The following is a 23,625-nucleotide window of genomic DNA, read 5'->3' as shown; positions in this document are numbered from 1 at the left end:
TTTCTTATAAAGCAAAACAAAACAAGATGAAAAGTCATAATAAAACAGATCAAGTAGACTCAAGACCCAAAAAAAGAGTTTCTACACAGATCCTACAAGATTCTGGTACTTAAGTACAGAGGAGAGATGTCACATACAAAGGATCAAGAATCAGAAAAAGGGCATCTATTAAAAAAACACACAAAAAAATCATGCTTAATGATTTAAAAAAACTGGAATATTTCCCACTAATATCAGGAATAAGACAAGAATGTGAGCTCTGGCCACTCTTATTCAACACTGTACTGAAATTTCTAGCCAGGGCAGTAAGAAAAAAATAAATAAAAGACATCCAAATTGGAAAGAAGTAAATTTATATTTATTCACATATGACACATGATCTTACATACAAAATATTTGAAGAAATCCACTCAACAACTTAGAACTAATGAATTAAGCAAGGTTTAAAAATTCAATTATATTTCTATATAATAGCAATGAACAATTGATTATAAAAGCAAAAAACTCATTAATAACAGCATGAAAATAATATAATACTTAGAGAAGTAAATTTAACAAAAGAAGTATAAGACTTGTACACTAAAACTAAAAAATATTGTTGAAAGAATGAAAGATCTAAATAAGTGAAAACATATTTCATGACAGTACTCCCCAAATTAATCTACAGATTCAACACAACCTCTAGCAAAAACCACAGCTGCCTTTTTGCAGAAAATAACAATAACCTTTAAGTGCACATGGAAATGCAAAGAACCCAGAATAGCCAAAACTTGAAAAGAACAAAGGTAGAGGAATTATAGTTCCTGATTTGTAAATCTGTTACAAAGCTATAGTAACTAAGACAATGTAGTACTGGCATAAGGAAAGACATATATATCAATAGAATAGAGTTGAGAATCCAGAAATAAACACGTCTATTTAGGGTCAATTGACTGATAAAGGTATTAAGACAATTCGACAGGGGAAAAAAAACAGTATTTTCAACAAATGGTGCAAAGGTGACTGGATATCTACATGTGAAAGAAGGAAGTTGGATCTCTATCTCTCAACATATAAAAACCAACTCAAAATCATAGATCTAAATTTAAAAGCTAAAGCTATAAAACTCTTAGGTAATGATTTCTTAAATATAACAAAAGTATAACAAAAAAGAAAAACAGATTTCTTTAAAATTAAAAATTTTACATTTCAAACAACACCATGAGAAAAGTGAAAGGACAATTCCCAGACTAAAAGAAAATTTTTTCAAGTCCTCCATCTGATAAGGGATCTAGATCTAGAATATATAAATAACTTACACCTCAACAATAAGACAACCCAACTAAAAAACAGATTACTCAGAAATAAAAAGAAATCAACTATTGATACGTTTAATAACCTAACAAATTAAGCCCCATGTTTAGTGAAAAGAACTAATCTCAAAGTCATGAAAGGAATTAGGACACGTCACCCCAAATTATGCTACTTTCACATAAGGGAACCAAGAAGAATCAACAGATACAGGAAGAGTCAGTTCTCTCTCTACCCCTTAACCCCCTAAAAGCAGGGCATAAATTTCCCTTTATGAAAGTCCTTCCCTCTCCCCTATTAGGAAAAGGAGAGCAGCTTTTATCACCTGAGGTAAGAGAGTAGGAACTGAGATAAGTTTACTTAAATAAGCCTCACTAAAATAACCCTCATCTTCCATTAGTTCCCCCACATATTCCCTAGTCACTTCCCCACATTTTACCATCCCTTAAAGCCCAAACCCTCTTTCCTTTATAAAAAGGGTATATACGCCCCAAAGTGTGAAACCGCTTTTTTGAGTTTCACTTCTCTTCTGTGAATACTCATGCACATAAAATACTAATAAAAATTATGTGCTTTTTCTCCTGTTAATATGTCTCTTATAAGTTTAATTCACAGGCTCCCAGCTACTGAACATAAGATTTTTCTCCCTAACAGTGTCATCCAACATGATTATATTTATATAACATTATCAAAATAACAAAAGTAGAAAAATGACTAACACACTAATGGTTGCTAGAGGATAGGACAGGGACACGGGTAAATACAAATAGGCAGCATGAATGAATTTTGTGATGATGAAGGAGTTCTGTATCTTGATTGTGGCATTGGTTACATAAATGTATACATGGGGTACAATTGCAAAAATCTATATAGGGACACACCTGCAGATTTCTAAAAATGGTGAAAACTGTAGCCTAGTTAATATTAATGTGCCAATGTTAATTTCCTGGTTTTGATAATGTACTATCAGTATTTAAGATGTCACTTAGGGATGCTAAAGGCAAAGCAAGTACACGATACTCTATGAACTATTTTTTCCTCTGTACTATTTTTGAAACTTCCTGCTTTTGAAAAATGGAATGGAACCTTAAAATATTTTTCCATAAGTTCTTTTTAAACTATGCTTTTCAGATGGGCAGGACAATATCTTTAAAATTTTATTGTAACTTGCTTCTTTCTGGTCAACCTTTTAATTAAGAAGGACAGAAGATACTAATCAAACAGGCAAAAATTTAACTACAAAAATTCTCATCAATATAAAAAAATTTAAAAACAACCTAAATAACCAGTAATTGGAAACAGGTGAAATAAATTATGTTACAACCACCCAATGGAAGTCTATGAGGTCATTAAAAATCATGTTGTAGAGGCACCTGGGTGGCTCAGTCAGTTGAGCATCTGACTTTTGATTTCAGCTCAGGGTCATGAGAACAAGCCCCATTGTGGGGAGGGGGGCTCCGTGCTCAGGGGGGAGTCTGCTTGAGATTCTTTTCCTCTGCCCCTCCCCCTGCTCGCTCTCTCTCTCTCTCTCTGTGTCTCTCTCTCTAAAATAAATAAATAAATCTTTTTTAAAAATCATGCTGTAGAACAATATTTAATGGCATAAATGATGTTAGCATGTATTATTATATTTAAATACAATAGTGTTTGGTAACAGTTTTGTTAAAGACAATTATATTTTTATGCTTAGAAAGAAGAATATATGCCCCCCCAAAATTTTCATGAGCAAAGGAAGCAATTATTCAAAGAAGATATATGAATCACCAAAGAAGATATACAAATGATCAATAAGCACATGAAACGATGCTGAACGTTGGTAGGCATTAGGGAAATCCTTTATCAAAACCACAATGAGCTACAGTTAAAAGGACAGTCAATAACAGATATTGGCAAAAGAGAAAATGGAACCCTTATCTATTACCAGGGGGAATGTAAGATGTCACAGCCACTTTGAAATATAGTTTGGCAATTTCTCAAAACGTTAAACAAAACACAGAGATTTGACCCAGAAATTTCATTCCTAAGTACATACTCAAAAGAATCGAAAACATATATCCACACAAACACTTGTACATGAATGTTCACAGGAGCATTATTTTTAACAGCCAAAAGGGGAAAACCTGAGTGTTTGTCAGCTGATAAATGTATAAACAAAATAACCATACAATGGAATGCTCTTCTGCCATAAAAAGAAATGAACTACTGGCACATGCTACAATGTGGGTTATCCTTGAAAACAAAATGCTAAGTGAAAAAAGTACCACACAAAAGGCCACATGTTGTAAAATTCTATTTATACTAAATTTCCAGAATGGGCACCTCTGTAGAAACCAAAAGTGTATAAGCATTTCCCTACCATTGGCAAGAATATGAGGAATGGAGAGAAACTAGAGAGTAGGAAGTTTCTTTTTGGAGCAATTAACATACTCTAACTTAGATTTTAGGATGATTAGCCAACTCTTAAATTCACCAAACCCCACTAAACTATATATTTTAAATGAGTGAAACTTTGTGGTATGTAAATTACATCTCAATAAAGCTATTTAAAACAAGGCCTCAGAAATTAGCAAGTTAGAACTAAAATGCAATGTAGCAATGTCTTCAAAATTCTGAAGAAACATTATTTCTGACCAAGAGTTCTATACACAGGCAAATTATCAATCAAGTGTGAGGTCAGAATAAAAGCATGTTTAGTTATGGAGGAACCAAAATATTTTCCTCTCATACTTATTTTCATAGGGAGCTACTAGAGGATATGCTCCATAACAGTTTACAAAGTAGACATAAAAGAGGAAGAAATGGTAGAAAAAAGTTGATGCAGAAAGAATGACAAAAAGAATGCCCAATACAAAGGTAAAGGAAGATATCAAATGTGACAAACCTAGGTTAGAACACATTAAAAAAATGCCAGGACAGATTTGCAGGGGAAAATAAAACTGAGTCAAGATGCATCTGTTTAAGATTAGAGGAAATTCAGCTTGGGGTTGAAATGGTGATAAACATTAGAAAATTTTAGAGGGAAATCTGGCTGGATGATTTGGGACTATGGAAGAATTTTTAAAACAAGCTGTAAAATGGACAAATCAGAGACAAAAAATATATTTAACCACATTAAATTTAAGAATTTTTGTTTACCAAAAGGCACCATTAAAGTAAAAAGATAAGCTACAAACTCAGAAAACACATTTGAAACATATAACTGAAATGGGACCAGTACATAAAATTTATAAAGAATACTTGTTAAGGAAGAAATATGGGCAAAGAGCATTTCAAAATACATAAATGGCTATAAAATATATAAAAATTGTTCAACATCATTAATAAGCAAATTTTAAGATACCATTTCATAACCACCAGATTATCAAAAGTTAAGAAGTCTAACCATCAGTTGTGCTGGCAAGGAATAAGCAAAGGGAACTTTCAGCTGCAATTGTTAGTGTACATTAGTACAACTACCTTGGAAAACAATTTGGGATTATCTTATAAAACTAACATGCACATATCCTACTGAACTAACAGTTCCACTACTAAGTACATATCCCAGAGATGTAATAATAGGTGAACCAGAAGACTGGTATGAGCATGTTTAAAGTAGCACCATTTGTAATGGTAAAAGAACCACCCACATATCCACTGATGGGCAAATCAATTATGGTATATTAATGCCACATAATTATTTTATTGTGATTTTTAAAAAAACCACACACACATAATAGGTGCCTGGCTGGCTAAGCTGGTTAAGTGTCTGACTTCGGCTCAGGTCATGATCTTGGTCCTGGGATCAAGCCATGGTTCAGCTCTGCGCTCAGTGGGTGACTGCTTATCCCTCTGCCCCTTCCCCTTTCCCCGGCTAATGCTCCCTCTCTCTCTCTCTCTCTCAAATGAATAAATAAAATCTTTAAAAAAAATACATAACATAAAACTTACCATTTTACTTTTTTATTGAGAAATAATTGACACATAACATTTTGTTAGTTTCAGGTATACAAAAGAACTGAATATTTATATATACTGCAAAATGATCACCAGAATAAGTGTAGTTACTATCTATGACCACGCACAGTTATAAATTTTTTGTTCTGTGATGAGAACTTTTAAGATTTACTCTCTTAGCAACTTTCAAATATATAATACAGTATTATTAACTATGGTCACTATACTACACATTACTTATCCAGGACTTATTTATTTAGAACTGGGAGTCTGTATCTTTTGACCACCTTCATCCATTTTGCCTATACCCTACCCCAGCCTTGGGCAACCACCGATCTGTTCTCTGTCCATTTTAATATTTTCAATGTACACTGAGTATACTGGCATTGAGTACATTCACACTGCTCTGCAACTATCACCATCACCACTATCCATCTCCAGTTTTAACCAAACTGAAACTCTGTACTCATTAAATAACTTCCCACTCCTCCACAGCATATAATACAGCAACAAAACAGAAAAAACGACATGCAAGAAGATGGATGAATCTTAGATGAATATTGGTGAAGGGGAAAAAAAGTCAAAGAAGACACCATACTATATACCAATATTTCTGTAAAACTCAAAAAGTACAAAAGACAATTTATTGCTTAGAAAAACATACATTTACTGTAAAACTTTTTTTTAAGAGCACAGTAATGATAAACATAAAATTCTGGGTAGTGAGGGGAGAGAGGACAGAGTGATTAGAAAGTAAGATAAAGGAGGTTTCAGTAATACTAAAATCTTCTGGTTCTGAACTTGGGTGATAGGTTCATTTTGTTGGTATGCTTCCTAATGTACATGTGTGTTTTTGTATATTCTCTTATATCAAATGCTACCTGCATTAATGTACAAAGACTGAATAGGAGCTTCCCATTAAACATGTTTATCAAACTTACTATGTACTATTTCAAATCCTCTCAGTCTTACCTCTTACTATAGCTAATGCTGCTGCAAACAGTACTGTGACTAGTTACACACACATTATTTAGTCCAGTATCAAACCTTGTCACACTATTTTTAAAAGCATCAAGAAACAAAAACAAACTAGCCCTGATTTTCTTCATATTTTTTAACACAAAAAAGTATTAATAAGAATTCTCATTATTTCTTCTATACTTCCTTGAAAACATAAACCAAACATACTTACTGTTGGTTTTTTTCATTTAGAGTATTCATGCCCTGGAGATCAGAAAGAGGTGTTCTGGGATTTTTCCGGGTTATACCTAACAAATAAAAAGCAGACATTTTCAAATCAATACTAAAAGAAATTAAACATGAAACAATTTTTCTAAGACAAATAAAATTAACGTGCTTCAATAGTAAATATTTGCTAAACACACCAGAAATGTCTAAATATTAATATGAACCAAGTCCCATGACTGTTACTTACAAATCTGACTTAGCCAACAATAAACCCATTAGGGAATTAAATAATAAATCTTCTTATTTCTTCTCTTATTTAAACATTATTAGGAAATGAAGGATAACTGGGTTGAAGGTCTAGAAATACACAAGCTCATTATTTTAATATTCAAAAAATTCCTAATGATTCCTTTGCATCATTTTTCAGCAATAAATATACTGCTGACATGGACTATAGATTTCAGAGGTCAATTAATTTTACCTATAGACACTGAGAATCAAAAACAACAAATTATTTTCTTATTAAGTATTACCAATATTTTTAAGTTATAATTTACTTTAAATCATATGATAAATGTTGAAGCTCTATACACATAAGGCCATGAATTTTCATAACACCATATACACACAAACATTTAATATAGGTAAGACACACTGGAAAGGAAGTCCAAGTATCTATTCAAGAACAATCCTGTATGTAGAAAATCCTAAGTAGCCCACAAAAAACTATTAAGACTAATAAAAGAATTCAGCACAATTATAAGATTTAAGATCAATATTTAAAAATCAATTCTATTTCTATACAATAGCAATAAACAACCAGAAAGTAAAATTAGAACAATTCCATTAATAATAACATCAAAATAATACAAAAAGAATAAACTTTAAAAAGTATAAAAGGTCTATACTGAAAACTACAAAACATGATTAAAAGAAACATAAATAAATGGAATACCATCCATACTCATGGATTGGAAAACTTAATTACTGCTAAGTTAGTGATGCTCCCTAAATTTATCTACAGATCCATGCCATCTCTATTAAAATTCCAGCATCATTTTTCTACAGAAATGAATAAACTGATCCTAAAGTTAATATGGAAATGCAAAGGACCCAGAATAGCCAGAACACTGCTGAAAAACAAGAACACGGTTGGAGGACTCACACTTCCGAATTCAAAACTTATTACAAAGATAGAGTAATTGATACTGTATGGTACTGACATAAAGAAAGATAAACAATGGAAAGGAACTGAGAATACAGAATAGACCTTTACATTTATGATCTAATGAGTTTTGACAAAGGTGTCAAGACAATTCAATGGGAAAAGAATAATCTTTTCAAAAAATGGTGCTGGGAAAATTAGATATCCTCACGTAAAAGAATGAAGTTGAACCAAAAATCAAAATGAGTGTTGAAAGTATAAAACTCTTAAAAGAAAATATAGGAGTAAATCTTTCTGACATTGAATTAGGCAATACAATTACTTAGGTATATCACCGAAAGCATAAGCAACCAAGGAAAAAAATGGACCAACTGGACATCATCAAAATTTAAAACTACTGTGCTTCAAAGGACAACAGATCAAGAAAGTAAAAAGACAACTCACAGAATGACAGAAAATGTCTGTACATCAAATACATGATAAGGAACTTGAATCCAGAAAATAAAAAGAACTCTGAGAAGTGAGTAAAAAGACAACCCAATTTAAAAATGAACACAGGATATGAACAGATATTTCTCCAAAGAAGACATGCAAAGGGCTAATAAGTTCATGAAATCATGGATGCTCAACATCATTAGTCATCAGAGAAATGAAAATCAAAACTACAATGAGATACCACCTCATACCCACCAGGATGGCTATAATCAAAAAAGACAGATAATAATTGTTGTCGAGGACATGAAAAAATTGGAACCTTTTATATAACTGCTGAAATATGAAATGATACAGTCACTTTGGAAAGCACTCTAACAGTTCATCAAAAAAGTAAACACAGGATTACCATCGGACCCAGCAATTCTACTCCTAAGTAAATTCCCAGGAGAATTTCCAGTACTGTTACTGGAAATATATCTTGTGATCAACAAATTCAGTTAGAACTTTGAGTAACTTTATAAAGTTACTTATATACTGAATTGTTTTTATTTTATTTAATCAGTTCCTTAGTTATGGGTACCAATGATCCCTATGACAAATTATCTTTTTCTGTTCTCCGTATCTATTCTTTTCTTCCATGTATTGAAACATAATCATCTCAGGCCTTTCTTCAATATTAGTAATTCAATTTTCAGCTATTTTCCACTATTTTTTGAGCTCATACAGATGTAGCTTTATGCCTCTGAGTGCTTTAGTAGTTCAATACCTCTTTTCAATATCATTCTGATATTTTATAGTCTTAAATTTGTGCTACTGCTTTACTGGATTCACGTTCTAAAATTCTTCTTACTATACTGTAAAGTACTCAGGAAATTTTCTTCTCGGAGTATCTTCCCTGCAAACACAATAGGGTGTTTCTTTGAGGGTAATTCTTTAATGCGTATTATTTGACTTTCTTATTTCCCTCGGTGTGATGTTTTTCAGCATCAATTATTAAATATTTTAAACATTAAGAGGGCATAAGGACTAATATACTGAACATTTATAACTGATCACTCAGAAAATGAAGGCTTGTGCACCTCTCTTCTGATCCCATTCTAACAGCTTCAGATCCCGTCATCCCCCAACTTGCTAGGGTTAACATAAAAAAAAAACTTTAAAATGGCTATCATAAGTTCAGTGACTTAAAGTAGAAGATGGTCTTATGAGTTAACAGACAGCAAATCTCAAGAGAAAACTGGGAACTGTAAAAAGGAACCAAACAGATATTCTGGAACTAAAAACAAAAAATTCATTCTATGGGTTTAAAAGAATTTAAACAGCACAATGAACCTGAAATCAATAAATAAAAATTATCTAATCTGAAGAATGAAAGAACAAAAATAAAAGAAAAATGAACAGAGGATGAGGAATCTCTGAGACAATATCGAATATTCGAAAAACATGTAACTGACATCCAGAAAGAAAACAAATTGCAGCAGAAAAAATTTCTGAAACAATGTTAGCCAAAAATTTCCTAAATTTGATGAAAAACGATTGAAGCACAGGTCCAAAAGGTACAGCAAATCCCAAAGAGGATAAATATAAATCATATCTAGGAACTCATAAATTACTAAAACCCAAAAAACAAAGAGAAAATGCCTAGCACCCAGAGGGGAAAAAGGTACATTAGATATGAAAGAATTATAATAGGATGATATCTGAGTTTATCATCACAAATAATGTACGTCAAAAGAAAATGAAATATCTTTAAGGTACCAAAGTTTGATACTTCCTAATGACATTAAACATATCTACTTTACGACACAGTAACCAGCCATAAGTTTTACTTGAGGAATGAAAATATATGTACACAAAATGACTTGAACAAGAATGTTTATAACAGGGCTCCTCGCAATAGCTTAAAACAGTATCACAATAGCTTAAAACAGTATATAACTCTTACATCCATCAAGAAACAAATGATAAACACAAAGTTGTATATACAATTGTTTATATATATATATATACAATAACTCAGCAACAAATTAATTGTATATGAGACATAGATGAATGTGTTTATCATTATATTGCATAAGAGAATCAGAACACAAAAGAATATACACTGTATGATTCCATTTCTGTAAAATTTTTAGGAAAGGCAAAAACTAATTTATAGTAACAGAAATCTTAACAAGACTTTCCCAAAGGAGGTGGGAAAATGTACAAGAGAGCAAAAATAAATTTTCTGATACACTTTATTCAATATTTTATGTTGAATCTGTGTTCATATGATTCAGGTTTTTCTCTTATAAATATCTTACAATTGAGTTTTCTTTTTCTTAACTGCATAGCCTGTTTTTTAACTACTTAGTTTGGTTCATTTTAATTTATTGGTATTACAGTTGCTTCTGGTTTTTCTGACTTATTTTATGCCTTTTATCTCACTAATTATTACATGCCTTTATCCAGACTTCTACTGAATTATTTTCCTTATATTTTGGTTTCTTTTGTTTCCGAAATTATAAATACTCTCTTCTTTTATTATCCTTGAATTTTTAGTATACCCATGAATTCTAAACTGAATTCTCTCTCCCCTTTTGCTAAAGAGTACAAAAACCTTTGAATGCTTTGGTTCTAGTTATCCCCTTCCCATCTCAGATGTTGCTACTCAGTACTTATTTTTCACCTTGTTTTCTTCCCATTAAGCAAATTAAACTTTTTTTTATAAAACTACTAAGTTTTATAAAATAATTGTTTATTTAGATTTATACAAATATTTATCATTTCTTTATCAGATCTCAAAACTTTCCAGTGAGTTCAGGTTCTTTCTCAACTAAATTTTTTAATAAACTTCTATCAGTGTAGATCTGTTCAGATTAGTACCTAACTTTATTTATTGCTATTGTTCACCTTTGCCTGGTATACGCTTGTCCATCCTTTTATTTTCATCATTTTAAGAATCTTGTAGATATGTGCTGCCTGGGTGGCCACAGTTAAGTGTCTACCTTCAGCTCAGGTCCTGATCCCAGGGTCCCGATTCCAGAGTCCTGGGATCAAGCCCCGCCTCTTCCTCTCCTCCCCATTCATGCTCTCTCACTATTTCTCTGTCTCTCAAATTAAAAAAAAAAAAAAAGGAATCTTGTAGATATTACTTAATAGAACTTCCTGAAAATTCATTTTGAGAATTTAATTGATGAGGTTAATCTATTTTTATTAATTTTAAATAGCAGTACTTGTTTCATTCAGCATAATATTGTAACAACTGATCTATAAAAGTATTTGGGTGAACATGTTTTCATTTCTCAGGTAAATATCTGGGATTGGTATTAATGGAATACATGGAAAGTATATGCTCACCTTTATAAAAAAAAAAAAAAAACAACACCTGAAAAACTGTTTCCCAAAATAATTGTACTATTTTACACTGCAGTAGAGTATGTAAGTGTTCCAGTTGCTCCACATCCTCATCATCAGTTAATACTGCCAATATTTTTTTTAAATATTGTCAACTTCTTAAAATTTAGCCATGATACAAGGTGTTAATGTGACCTCCTGTGATCATAATTTGCATTTCCCTAATGACTAATGAAACTGATCATCTTTCATGAACCTATGGATCATTAATACAGCTTAAGCTGTATTAATGTGCTTAAGCACGAGTTTAAATCTTTAGGCTATTTTTAACTGAATTGCTTATCTTATTAACTACAAGAGTTCTTAAAATATTATTTTCAAGTCCATTATCAGTTATCAGTATTATAAATTATTACACAAATTTTGTTTCCCAGGGTGTGGTATGTTTTTATTTTTCTTAGCAAGATCTTTTTTAAAGCAGAAATTTTCAATTTGATAAACTCCATTTTATCCTTTTGCTTTTTTTAAACAGTTCATGCTCTTACGACCCATCTAAGAAATTTTTGCCTGTCCCAAGATAGCAAAGATTTTCTCTCAGGTTTTCTTCTACAAATTTGATACTTTTACTCTTTCTGAAGAGCTACATGACCCACTTCGAGTTCAATCTTACGGATAAAGTCAAAGTCCTCTTCTTTTATAGGGCTACCTAGTTGTTCCAATGTCATGTGTTTAAAAGACTATACTCAACCCCACTGGATTATCTCGGCACCTTTGTGGAAAATCAATTGACCTGTATGTGTAGATTGTTTCCTGGATTTTTATTTGGTTCTATTCATCTCTTGATCTTTACACTAAGAGGACAATGTCATGATTACTTTAGTCTTGAAATCATATAGTGTAAGTTCTCTAGCTTTGTTGTTTTTTTTCAAAATTGTTTTGTCATCCTAGATAGTCTACATTTCTACGTAAATCTTAATTAGCTTGTGAATTTCTACCAAAAAATCTCTTCATTTATTTAGATATTTTTCAATTACTCTTAGTTGTATACAGGTCTAACACATATTTCATATTTCATGTGTGGGTGGCTCAGTTGGTTAAGCATCTGACTCCTGATTCCAGCTCAGGTCATGATCTCACGATAGTGAGATGGAGCCTCCCATCGGCTCTGTGCTGGGTGTGGAGTCGGCTTAAAATTCTCTCTCTCTCTCCCCCTCTCTGCCTCCCCCCAAAATTTATTAATAAATAAAATAAAAATTATCCCTAATTATTTCATGTTTGGTATGTATATTATTACCCATTGCATATTAAAGCACTTCAAAACCTAGCACTTAAAATGACAGTTATCATAATAATTGAGATTCTACAGAAACAGATTTCAAGAGCTGCTTAGCTGGGTGGTTGAGATAGAGTCTCTCATAAAGTTATAGTCAACCTGTTGGCCAAAGCTGTGGTCATCTCAAGACTGGAATGGAACTGAAGGATTTGCTTCCAAGGTCACTCACATAGTGGCAAGGATCAGTTCCTAACTGTTGACTACAGGCTTTAATGGGATTCTCAGCAGGGCTACTCACAAACGGCAGCTTACTTCTCCCAGAAACTGTGATCCAAGAAAGAGCTAGCAAGTGAGAAATTATCTAAGATAGACACTGCAGTCTTTCATAACTTAATTTGGAATTGACAGACTATCACTTCTGCCATGTCCTATTAAGTCACAGAGACGGAGACTGGTAAAATGCAGGAGACTACACAAGGTTGTGAATACCAGATTATGAGAATAACTGGAGAGTATCTAGGAGGCTGACTGCCAAAGATGTATAAATGAAATTCATAAATTTCATTTTCCATTTGTTCATGGCTAAAATATTGACTTAATTTTGTAAATTTACCTGGTATCCTGTGAGATTATTAGAACTTACTTTCTAGATCAAATAGCATATTTTAAACTCCTTAGCACTTTTTATACAGATGATCATGTTGTCTACATCTTCCTTTTCAATCTATGCACCGTTAAATCTGAGTGGCAAAAGCAGACATCTTTGCCTTGTCTCAATGTTAGAGTAGTATTCAATCTTTGATCAGTAAGTATGAAGTCTGCTGTAGGATTTTCATGCATATTCTTTATGAGGAGGCTGCCTTCTATTCCTAGGCTCCTAAAAGTTTTTAAATAGGAATGAGTGAAGAATTATGACAAAATTTTTTTACCCAACTACTGAGATATCATAAGCTTTTTTTTTTTTTTTTAGAAGGATAACATGAGTTACATGGATGCCTGGATGGCTCAGTAGGCTAAGCATCTTTCGGCTCAGGTCATGATCCCAGAGTCCTAAGATCAAGCCCCGCATTGGGCTCCCTGCTCAGCAGGGAGCCTGCTTCTCCCTCTACCTGCCACTCCCCTGCCTGTGCTCTCTCTCTCTCTGGCAAATAAATAAAATCTTTAAAAAAATATACAGTGAGTTGAATGATTTTCTAGTATCAAACCAACCTTTCATTCCTGGAATAAACTCCACTGGTTATCAAGTATTCTCCTTTAACATACTGGTGAATTCAGTTAGCCCTTATTTTGTTAAGGCTTTTCATGTCTATCACTGTGAGGTATGTTGGTCTGTAGTTTTCTTGTAATGTTTTTGTCTGGTTTTGGTATTAGATTAATAAAACTGGCCTCATGATATGATTTGCATAGGGTTCTTGCTCCCATATTTTCTGAAAGAGTTGAAGAGAACTGGTATTATTCTTTCCTTAAATGTTTCTTAAATAAAATTTACAATTGAAGCTATCTGGGCCTGGACTTTTTGGGTGTGGGGGAAGATTTTACTTATGAATCCATTATCATTAATAGATATAGGAGTGATCAAATTTTCTCTTTTTCCTTGGGTCAATGTAGATTGACATTCAAGGCATTTGTCCATTTCATCTAAGTTGTCGAATTTATTGACATAGTGTTCATAATCTCTCCTCAATCTTTTGACGTCTACACCATATGCAACTGTGTCCACTTGCTCATTCCTGATAACAGTATTTGTGTTTTCTCTCATATTTCTTGATCAGAACGGCTAGAACTGCACTATCTAATACAGCAGCCACTGGCCACATGTGGCTTTCAAATTTTACTTGATTGAATCAAATTAAACCTTCAGTTTTAGAGAGCATAGCTGGAGAACATTTTCATCTTCACAGAAAGTTCTACTGGACAGAACTAGAGCTTTATCAATTTCATTGCTCCTTTTGAAAAATCAGCTTTTGGTTTTCACTGATTTTCTCTACTGTTAAGTCTGCTTTGTATTCACATATTGTAGCTCTTCACTTCTCTCTACTTATTTTGGGTCTAAGGTGCTCTTGTTGTAGCTTCATTAGGTAAAAGCATTGATTCTGACTTTTTCTAATACAAGGAATTAAAAGCTATCAATTTTCTTATAAGCATTTCTTTAGTTGCATTATGCAAGTTATGTTATTTCCATTCTCAGAGAAACTATTCAAAATAGTTTCAAGTTGCCCTGATGAATTCTTCTTTAACTCATGAGTTACACATATGTTCATTTTCAAAATATTTGAGTATTTCTCAAGGGGGCGCCTGGCTGGCTCAGTCAGAAGAGCAAGAGACTCTTGATCACAGGGTTGTAAGTTCAAGCCCCACACTGGGTGTAGAGATTACTTACAAAAAAAAAAATTGGAAGATTTCTCAGATATCTTTCTGTTACTGATTTCTATTTTAATTCCATTTGGGTCAGACTTAAATTCCATTTGGAATTCCACAATGGAATTCCATTAATTGCATTTGGTCAGATTAAATTTTCAATGATTTGTGGAACCATACAGAGGCCTGAGGTCAGGGACATTAAGACAGGCATTGTCAGCAAGGTAAAAGAATTAAGTTATATCAAGCCCATAGCACTTCTCTGACAACTGCTGATCCTTCACCTTCTTCATAAACATGCCATGAGTATAAACTGAAGGTCAAAAGTATGGGTTCAAATTCAAGTGAGATTCTTCTCTTCTACCCTATATCTCTCTCTTCCTCCTACCATCTTATTCCTTTTCCTTACCAGGGCTATTGACCTTTGCAGAAGTGGGGCTGAAGGTCATGCTTCCAAGAATCCCAATTCCTCCCCTCTCCTCTAATTTCCTCCCGACCAAATCTCAGAGAACAGTCACTAGAGAGAGAAGGTGGGAGCAACAGAAATGAAAAGGAAGAACCACAATACCTTTTATGTCTTAATCGTGAAGGCCACACATTGTCACTTCTGCCATATTCCATTTGTTAGAAGTGAGTCATTACAGCACATGCCTTTTGAACGGAGGAGTATCAAAGAATTTGTGGACACATTTTAAACCACCAGAACAATGTCATAGTTTTTACTTTAAATAATCTTTTTAAAAGAAATTGAGAAGGAAAGGAAATATGTATAGTCATTTATTTTTATACATAGTTATTATTTCTTTTTCTTTATTTCTTCTAATAATTAATGAATCAGCAAACTAAGTCCCTGGGCCAAATCAAACCCACTGCCTGTTTTTGCATGGCGTGAATGCTAAGAAAATGGTTGAGGTTTTGGGGAAAAAAAAAATCAATGGAAGAATATTTTTGTGACATGTGAAAATCATATGAAATTTAAATTTCAGTGTCCGTAATAAAGTTTTATTAGAACACAGCCATGCTTATTTACTTATGTATTGTCTATGGCTCCTTTCACAGTAGAACTGAGATGTTTCAACAGAGACCATAGGACCACAAAGCCTAAAATATTTACTATCTGGACTTTTGCAGAAAAGTGTACCAACACTTACTATTCATCCGAGTTACCATCTGATGGTAACTTTAGCCCTTAGCTTAAAGAACTTCCATTATCAGGGTGCCTGGGTGGCTTAGTTGGTTAAGCATCCAAATCTTGATTTCAGCTCAGGTCATGATCTCGAGGGTGATGAGATCGAGCCCTGTGTTGGGCTCAGTGCTGAGTGTGGAGCCTGCTTAAGATTCTCTCTCTTTCTCTCTCTCCCTCCGCCCCTCCCCCCCCACACACTGCTCACATGGCTTCTCTTTCTCTAAAAAAAATTTAAATAAATAAAATAATAAAGCTGAACTTTCTGATTAAACGAAAGAATTTCCATTATCATTTCTTGTAGAATATATATTATAGTGACAAATTCTCTCGGATTCCTTTTATCTGAAAACATCTTTATTTCAGGTTCATTTTTTAAGAATACTTTTGTTAACTGATAGTTAGACTGTGGAAAATACATTGTAGCAGCACTAAATTCTGTTACATTTTTTTCTGAAAACTGTTGATTTTTCTTCTAATAGGTAGTTAACTTGTCTGTACCCAAACTAAAAATATAGAAATTTTGCCTGAAAGTTGGTTTTGTTTGGCGGGGGTGGTGTTTTGGTCTGTTTTGGGGGGAAGCAAGATTTTAATTATGATTTTTGGATATCTTTCTGTCTCCACTGCTTTCATAAGTCAGGTGTTAATCATATCATTATTCCCCTGTATTTAATGTGCCATATTTTCCCCTGGCTGCTTTCAAGATTTTCTCTTTATCTTTGACATTTGGCAAACAATGTGCCTAATAATGGTTTCCTTTTTTATTTATTCTACTTGGAAGTCACTAATCTTCTTGGATCTCTAAGTCAGTCTTTTTTTTTTAACCAAACATGAAATGTTTTTGGCCACTATTTCTTCAAATATTTCTCTGCCTCTTTCTCTCTCCCCTCTACTTATGGGATTCCAACTAAGACAGCAAGACTTCAGATTTTGTCCCACAGGAGCTACGGAGATACAAAAAAGCCCTCTGTCAAAAAAGCAGCCAACTTGCAAATCTCACCTATTGCAGTTGTATCTTTCAAAAGTCATTCCTATTTGGTTTGCATTGCTTTGTTGACCAGCTTCCCTAAGTACTCACAGCTCTCAGCCAGGTATGGTTGGCAGAATTTATACTCTAACTTTGGGTTTTAGCCCTTTGGCAGCTTACTCAGTTCCAGGATTTTCCTCCTAAATTGCAAGTTGTTTTGCCAATCCTCAACTTTGTTCTCTGATACCTCAAGTCAGTATGGTTGTGGTCCGCTGTCTATCAGGCAATGGGAGCTGGGGAGCACCTTGTTTAAAAAGCCACAGATTCACAATTCTTATCCACTACTTTACTTACTTCAAAGAATAAACTCTCCTCTGGTTACTGCTTCTTTCTGGTCTTTCAGTGTTTTTCATTTTGTTTTGGTTTGGTTTTTTGGTCTTTTCCGAGTGCTTTCAAATCATTTTGTTATTTTTAAGTTTTTTCCAGGTTTTATCGTTGTTACCTGTGAAAGGGTTCATTCACCTTCCCAATTATCCATTACCTAAAGCTGGTAGTCCCCTATTTTTTTAAAAGCAGTCTCCTAGACTTGAATTTGTAATTTTATATATTATAAAATTTTAATTACTGGTAGTACTATAATAGACAATGGAATAAACTACCTAAAATAATGGAAAAGCTCCAACTTTCATAAATTTGCATGTAAATATAGATAAATGTATAATTTCCTCATGCAGCCTATGCTTTACATGGTGTGCCCTCCTATTCCGAACCCATATATATTAAACTGAAATGCGCTGAGGGTCATAAACATCAACAAAACAAATAAACTATTTGCAACTATTTAAAAGTTGAAAACAATTCATTTAAACTGCCAAAAAAGAGTTGTAGGCTATTTTAAATAACGTCCCATGGATTAAAAGATTTAGAAAAAGAAGATAGGTAACTGAAATGAAGACTTATTGCATACCTTTTAGAAACAGCAGCAATAATTAATAGTAACACTTAAGGATGGTCTTTTTAAAATGAAATACTTACCTTTGTTCTTTCTAAAATGAGAAAACATTTTTAATAGTATTTTTCAAAATGCATTACACGTTTTCTTATTCCAAAACAGTGAAAGAAAAACTGAAGAACCCACAACATTGCTTTTAGAAATTCTACTTACATTCTCCTTTCACTGATAATTGGATTCTAAAATTTCATGGAATTTCAATCACAAAACTGTGAAATTAACAAAGTAAATCTGTGGCGATTTGTAAAAAGCTCAGAGTATGTAAGTAATTTAGGTCCATTATATGCAAACTGCTGAGTTGGGCTTTCAGTATTCTAAAGAATCTCTTTATCCACACTATAGCAGTAGCCAAATAACTATAATCCCACAATAGGCAAAAGAACCCATTTTCATTCAGAATGAGTGTAACAAATAGAAAGGAGGAAATGGAGACCAAGGGCATCTTTTCACACCAATTTTATAAAAATAAAAAATTATAAAAAAGAATATCCACTATGATTCTCATTCTTCCTTAAGCCAAAACATTAATGTGGTGGCCTTGCTCTAAACCAGACACAGATAGGCCTGATAGGAGAACTGCAATCAAACTAAGTGGATTAAACAATGATACACAAAAGCAACACTGCTGATGTTGAAATTCAAGCATAAGCAAGCATAAAAATCAGCTAAAATTAGAAAGGGGCAGAGGAATCTTTTGGCAGTGCTGGATATGGTATTAACTAGATTGTGCTAATTATTTCATAAGTGCATATATATGTCAAAACTTACCAAATTCTACACTTTTGCATGCAATTTTACCTCAATTAGATTTCAATAAAGCTTTTTTAAAAAAAAATTAGGAGGAAAAAAATCATTACTCGTTTTTAACCATCACTCAGCTACTTTAAAGACAAAACTGGAACCCAATTCAGGGTCTAAAACCAAGTATAATTAACAACTCAAGGATCACAGGTAAATAGTCATCCAAGTTCAAAGAAGAGGCATATCAACTTTTTTAAAAGAAAGAAGAAATAAGTCTCAATCAATGGAAGTATCCTGAGACTGATCAAAGATTATGGAGGTCACATTGCCTATGCAATTTATGTCCCACCCTGGTGCAGAATGCTCCTGGTTTCCATTTCCAAACAGATATGTGATGACACAGAATTTATCAGGATTTGCAGCCTTACTGTACTTCTCTTCCTTGCACCTCTGCAGAATCTCTAAGCTCCTCTGGTGGACTGGGTGTTGGAGAAAGCTAAAACTATCCATACTTTTCAAAATTGCACATGGCGCTGTATCATCGTGTCCTTAGGAAGCAAAAGAAAAACAAAAAAATGGAGAAAAGAAAAAGATATTATATAAGCCCAAACCAACAGAGAATCAAGGGCAATGCTGCCAACTATCTTAAGAATATATAAAATGTATCAAGTAGTATGGGTTAAATGTGAATAAATTTTCTAAACTGATTTGAGGAAATCACACAAAAATAAAAGGAAAATATAAAGGTCTTTTTTAGGTATTCAAAGCATCTCTTTCAGTATTGAAAGTATTGTGAGTTAATATCATACTAAAAATTTCTAATTTAAAATAATAGGGAAATTTCAAACAATTTGAATGCTTATTTTTTTTAACAGACCGATTTTTTATCAGGTCTGAAATATAATTAGCGTATAGTTGGCAACAATGCAAGGAACAATGACAGAACCCCAAAGAGAAATATACCCAAAACAATTTACCAAAAGTTAAATAATTCCTTCATGAATCTTGCAATTAACCACACTTGTAGGAATTCCAACAAGTGTGTCAATGTTTAAAGAGCTCCAGGAAGAAAAGCACCATAGAGCAGGAAAACCCAGCAGCACTTTGGTATTTATAAATCTGAAAAGAAAGTTGGAAAATGTACCTCACCACCACTTAGTCAAATAAGGCAGAATCAACTACTTGTGGGAAAAGGAAGAGAGCATGTTCAAGTAAGGACCAAAGCCCCAGATTAGTGCTACTGAAACAGTGAGTCACTCTAACAATAAAGGGGATTGCGGGGAGGTGAGTACCACTAATATTAGCAACAGATGGATTTAAAAGAGAATAGGCATCTCCAGGTTTGGGGAGGGGGTGAGTATCATTTACTCAAAGAACATCTCTAGAGTTAGGATGTTTAGTTCAAATCTGTGTAGGTTTGCCTTTAAAAAACAAAACAGAACAGTTTAACAATAGAGACAAAGTAAGCAACACAATGAATAAAGCTTCATTAGGGCATATTTACTGCATAATTAGGAATGAGACACTATCTGAATAGTTCTCAATGCAGAATCATTTAAAAAGTTAAATAGATGCAGAGTAGTTCAAAGAGGTTTGCAAAGCAGGGTTTACTCTCTAATTCCTTAAACTAGATTACTGGATCCAGACAACAAGCATCCACATTTTAGCTAAGGAGATGGAATCTTCTATCAGATAACAATACACTTACAAATAGCAGGTTTTTAAAAATAAAATACATTTGAAAATCACTTTCATATCCAATATTGAAAAAGTAAACTAATAAAACACTATCTCATTCATCCAATGTGGTGAGACCATAGCTGCAAATGTTCAATGTTTCAAAAAGAGACAAATATTATCAAGTCACCCATCATTTCTTAGTTGAAGACTACCTTAGTAAAAATATTCTGTGCCCATTATCAATAATGCTCCCCACCATCTTTGATGGGCTGCTTGAAGAAAGAATGCTCAGGCTCAGACTAGCCTATGCTTGGTTAGTTGGTGGTGCTGGAAGGTAGGTATCAGTTGAGGGGCACCATTTGAGGGGGAAAAAAAAAACAGCCTGGAAAGTTCTATTTATACTCTAACCAAATTGTAATTTTAAAAAGTCAGGGTGCCTGGGTGGCTCAGTCATTAAGCGTCTGCCTTTGACTGAGGGCGTGATCCCAAAGTCCTGGGATCGAGCCCCACATCAGGCTCCTCCGCTGGGAGCCTGCTTCTTCCTCTCCCACTCCCCTGCCTAGGTTCCCTCTCTCTCTGGCTGTCTCTCTCTCTGTCAAATTAATAAATAAAATCTTTTAAAAAAATTTTTTTTAATTTAAAAAAAATAAGAAGTTATCACCACAGTTTCAGGCTATCTTGATAATCTGCCAGTCAGAAATAATTCTAAGGAGATTATGGTATTAAAGTGTTTTATGTAAAAGTTCAGGATATTAAATATACTAAATTAGTAAGCAGTTTGAAGAAATCACTTGACATTACTATAGCCACTGCACTCTTTTATCTAATAAATTGTGGCAATGATGTTTGAATATGGGTAATTTTGTATTTGTGACTGTTTCATGTCTCATCATCATACCTATCTTTTTTTAAACTTCCGTTCTTTCATTCTGCTTTCTACGCCTTCTTTTAACTCTTTATTATTTTAGACTATAATACTATTTCCAAACCTTAAACTGATCTTCGTTCCATTTGCTGTAACAACTCCCTGTTAAGGTGGTTAGGATTCCTAGGATGGTTTATAAGTACATTTTTAGGGAGGAGTATTGTCTAAGGAGTCTCATAAACTCACAGAACATGTTTATTTAGTGTTGGTTTATGCTAGTTCCTGGTCTAGTTTTGTTAATTTCTTACCTTGAGATTATGCACCAAAAATACAACATAAATTCAGACCCCACATCTATGCATGGTAAAGATATGGGGCACTGATTTTTTTAAAGGTAGTTTAAGAAAAATCTTATCTAAGGTCTTTTTTTTTTTTTTAAGATTTTTATTTGACAGAGAGAGACAGCCAGCGAGAGAGGGAACACAATCAGGGGGAGTGGGAGAGGAAGAAGCAGGCTCCTAGGGGAGAAGCCTGATGTGGGGCTCGATCCCAGAATGCCGGGATCACACCCTGAGCCAAAGGCAGACGCTTAACGACTGCTATCTAAGGTCTAACACAGATTGCTAAGGTCCTTCTTGTTTCTCTGCTCAAGACCAATGGACAGAATTTTTCAACTATCTTTACAGTGACAGAAAAGTCCAAGCTTTTTGAAGATACTACAACACGTAACAGAACTCAATCCTAGTTGATCATTCAAACCTGAAGCCATTTCTCTGATACTAAAGCAGTTTCTGTAATGCCAGCTTCCAGGCCCCATGGCCATTAAAGGTATATCTCATACACAGTAACCCACCAATTTCAAGTACAAATTTGATGAGCTTAAAAAAATTTACATCCAAGTAATCCTCAATCAAGATATAGAACATTTCCATTATCTCAGCAAGTTATTTCACCCCTTCCTACCAATACTACCCTTGTCTTTGCAGAAGCAATCAAGTTATGATTTCTATCACTGTATGTTTTTTTTTGCCTGTTCTTAAACTAAATGAAAGCATACACTATGTATCCTTCCATGTTTGGCTTTTTTGTTCAATATTTTTTGTAACTCATTATGATACTCATTATGAGAATCAATAATTTGTTCTTTTTTACTGCAGAATAATGTTACATGGTAGGAATGTATCACAACTTGGTTATCTTTTCTTCCACTGATAGATTTTTGGGTGTTTCCAACTGAGGGCTGTTAAGAATAAAGACACTATGAACATTCTTTTTTGTGTTTATGTATAATAGTTCCATTGAAATATAAACCACATACTATACACTTCACCTATTTAAAGCATACAATTCAATGGTTTTTAGTGTAATTCCCAAAGCTATTGAACTATCACCACAATCGATTTTAGAATACCTTCAACATACCAAAAAAAAACCCTAACTTTTTTAAACTATCCTTTCCCTCATCATCTCCCAGCCTGTCTACTCCAGCCCTAGGCAAACACTAATCTACATTCTACCTCTACAGATTTGCCTATTCTAGACATTTCACATAAATGCAATCATACATTTGTGATTTGTGATACATGCAATATGTGGCTTTTTGGGTCTGACTTCTCTCAGTTAACAAAGTGCTTTCAAGGTTCATCCATGTTGTAGCATGTACTAATACTTCATTCCCTTATATGGCGAAATTACATTCCACTGTAGAGTATACCACATTTTGTTTATCCATTCAATAGCTGAGGGACATTTAGGTTGTTTCCACTTTTTGGCTTTCAGGAATAATGTTACTAGGAGCACTGTGTACAAGTCTTTGTTTGAACACCTGTTTTCAATTCTTTTGGGCATCTACCGAAGAGCAGAATTGCTGGGTAAAGTAACCTCAAGGCTGTTTAACAAAGTGGCTACACCATTCAACATGTCCACCAGTAGCATACAAGGCTTCCAGTTTCTCCACATCTTAACCAACATCTGTTATTATTTGTCTTTTTTATCGTAGCCATCCTAGTAGAGGTGAAGTGGTATTCACTGTAGTTTCCATGTGCATTTCCCTAATGACAAACAGCATTGAGCATCTTTTCATTGTTTGACTATGCGTATCTTTTTTGAAGAAATGTCTTTTAAGAACCTTTGCCCATTTTTTGACTGGGTTATTAGTTTTTATTATTGAGTTGTAAGAGTTCTGTATATATTCTACAT

The 23,625-nt window shown here is 33.6% G+C and overlaps 1 protein-coding gene across 9 annotated transcripts in view; it reads right to left on the bottom strand.

The window, feature by feature from the left end:
- The window catches only part of MYO9A (myosin IXA), a 282,647-nt gene that overhangs the window by 125,987 nt on the left and 133,035 nt on the right, over nucleotides 1–23,625 (bottom strand). For 8 of the 9 annotated variants that reach the window (XM_045795282.2, XM_087856814.1, XM_045795281.2 and 5 more), the window contains 2 exons: nucleotides 19,310–19,429; nucleotides 6,416–6,491 (listed from right to left, as the gene is read on the bottom strand). In XM_045795282.2, the coding sequence (XP_045651238.2) occupies nucleotides 6,416–6,491; nucleotides 19,310–19,429 (196 nt within the window). The remainder of the gene's footprint in view (nucleotides 1–6,415; nucleotides 6,492–19,309; nucleotides 19,430–23,625) is intronic. The other variant, XM_045795288.2, reaches the window with a different exon arrangement.

Source organism: Ursus americanus, chromosome 28 (assembly GCF_024610735.1).
Source record: "Ursus americanus isolate L20-20 chromosome 28, mUrsAme1.1.p, whole genome shotgun sequence".
Classification (NCBI taxonomy): Eukaryota; Metazoa; Chordata; class Mammalia; order Carnivora; family Ursidae; genus Ursus; species Ursus americanus.
This window is presented reverse-complemented; position numbering and strand designations above follow the sequence as displayed.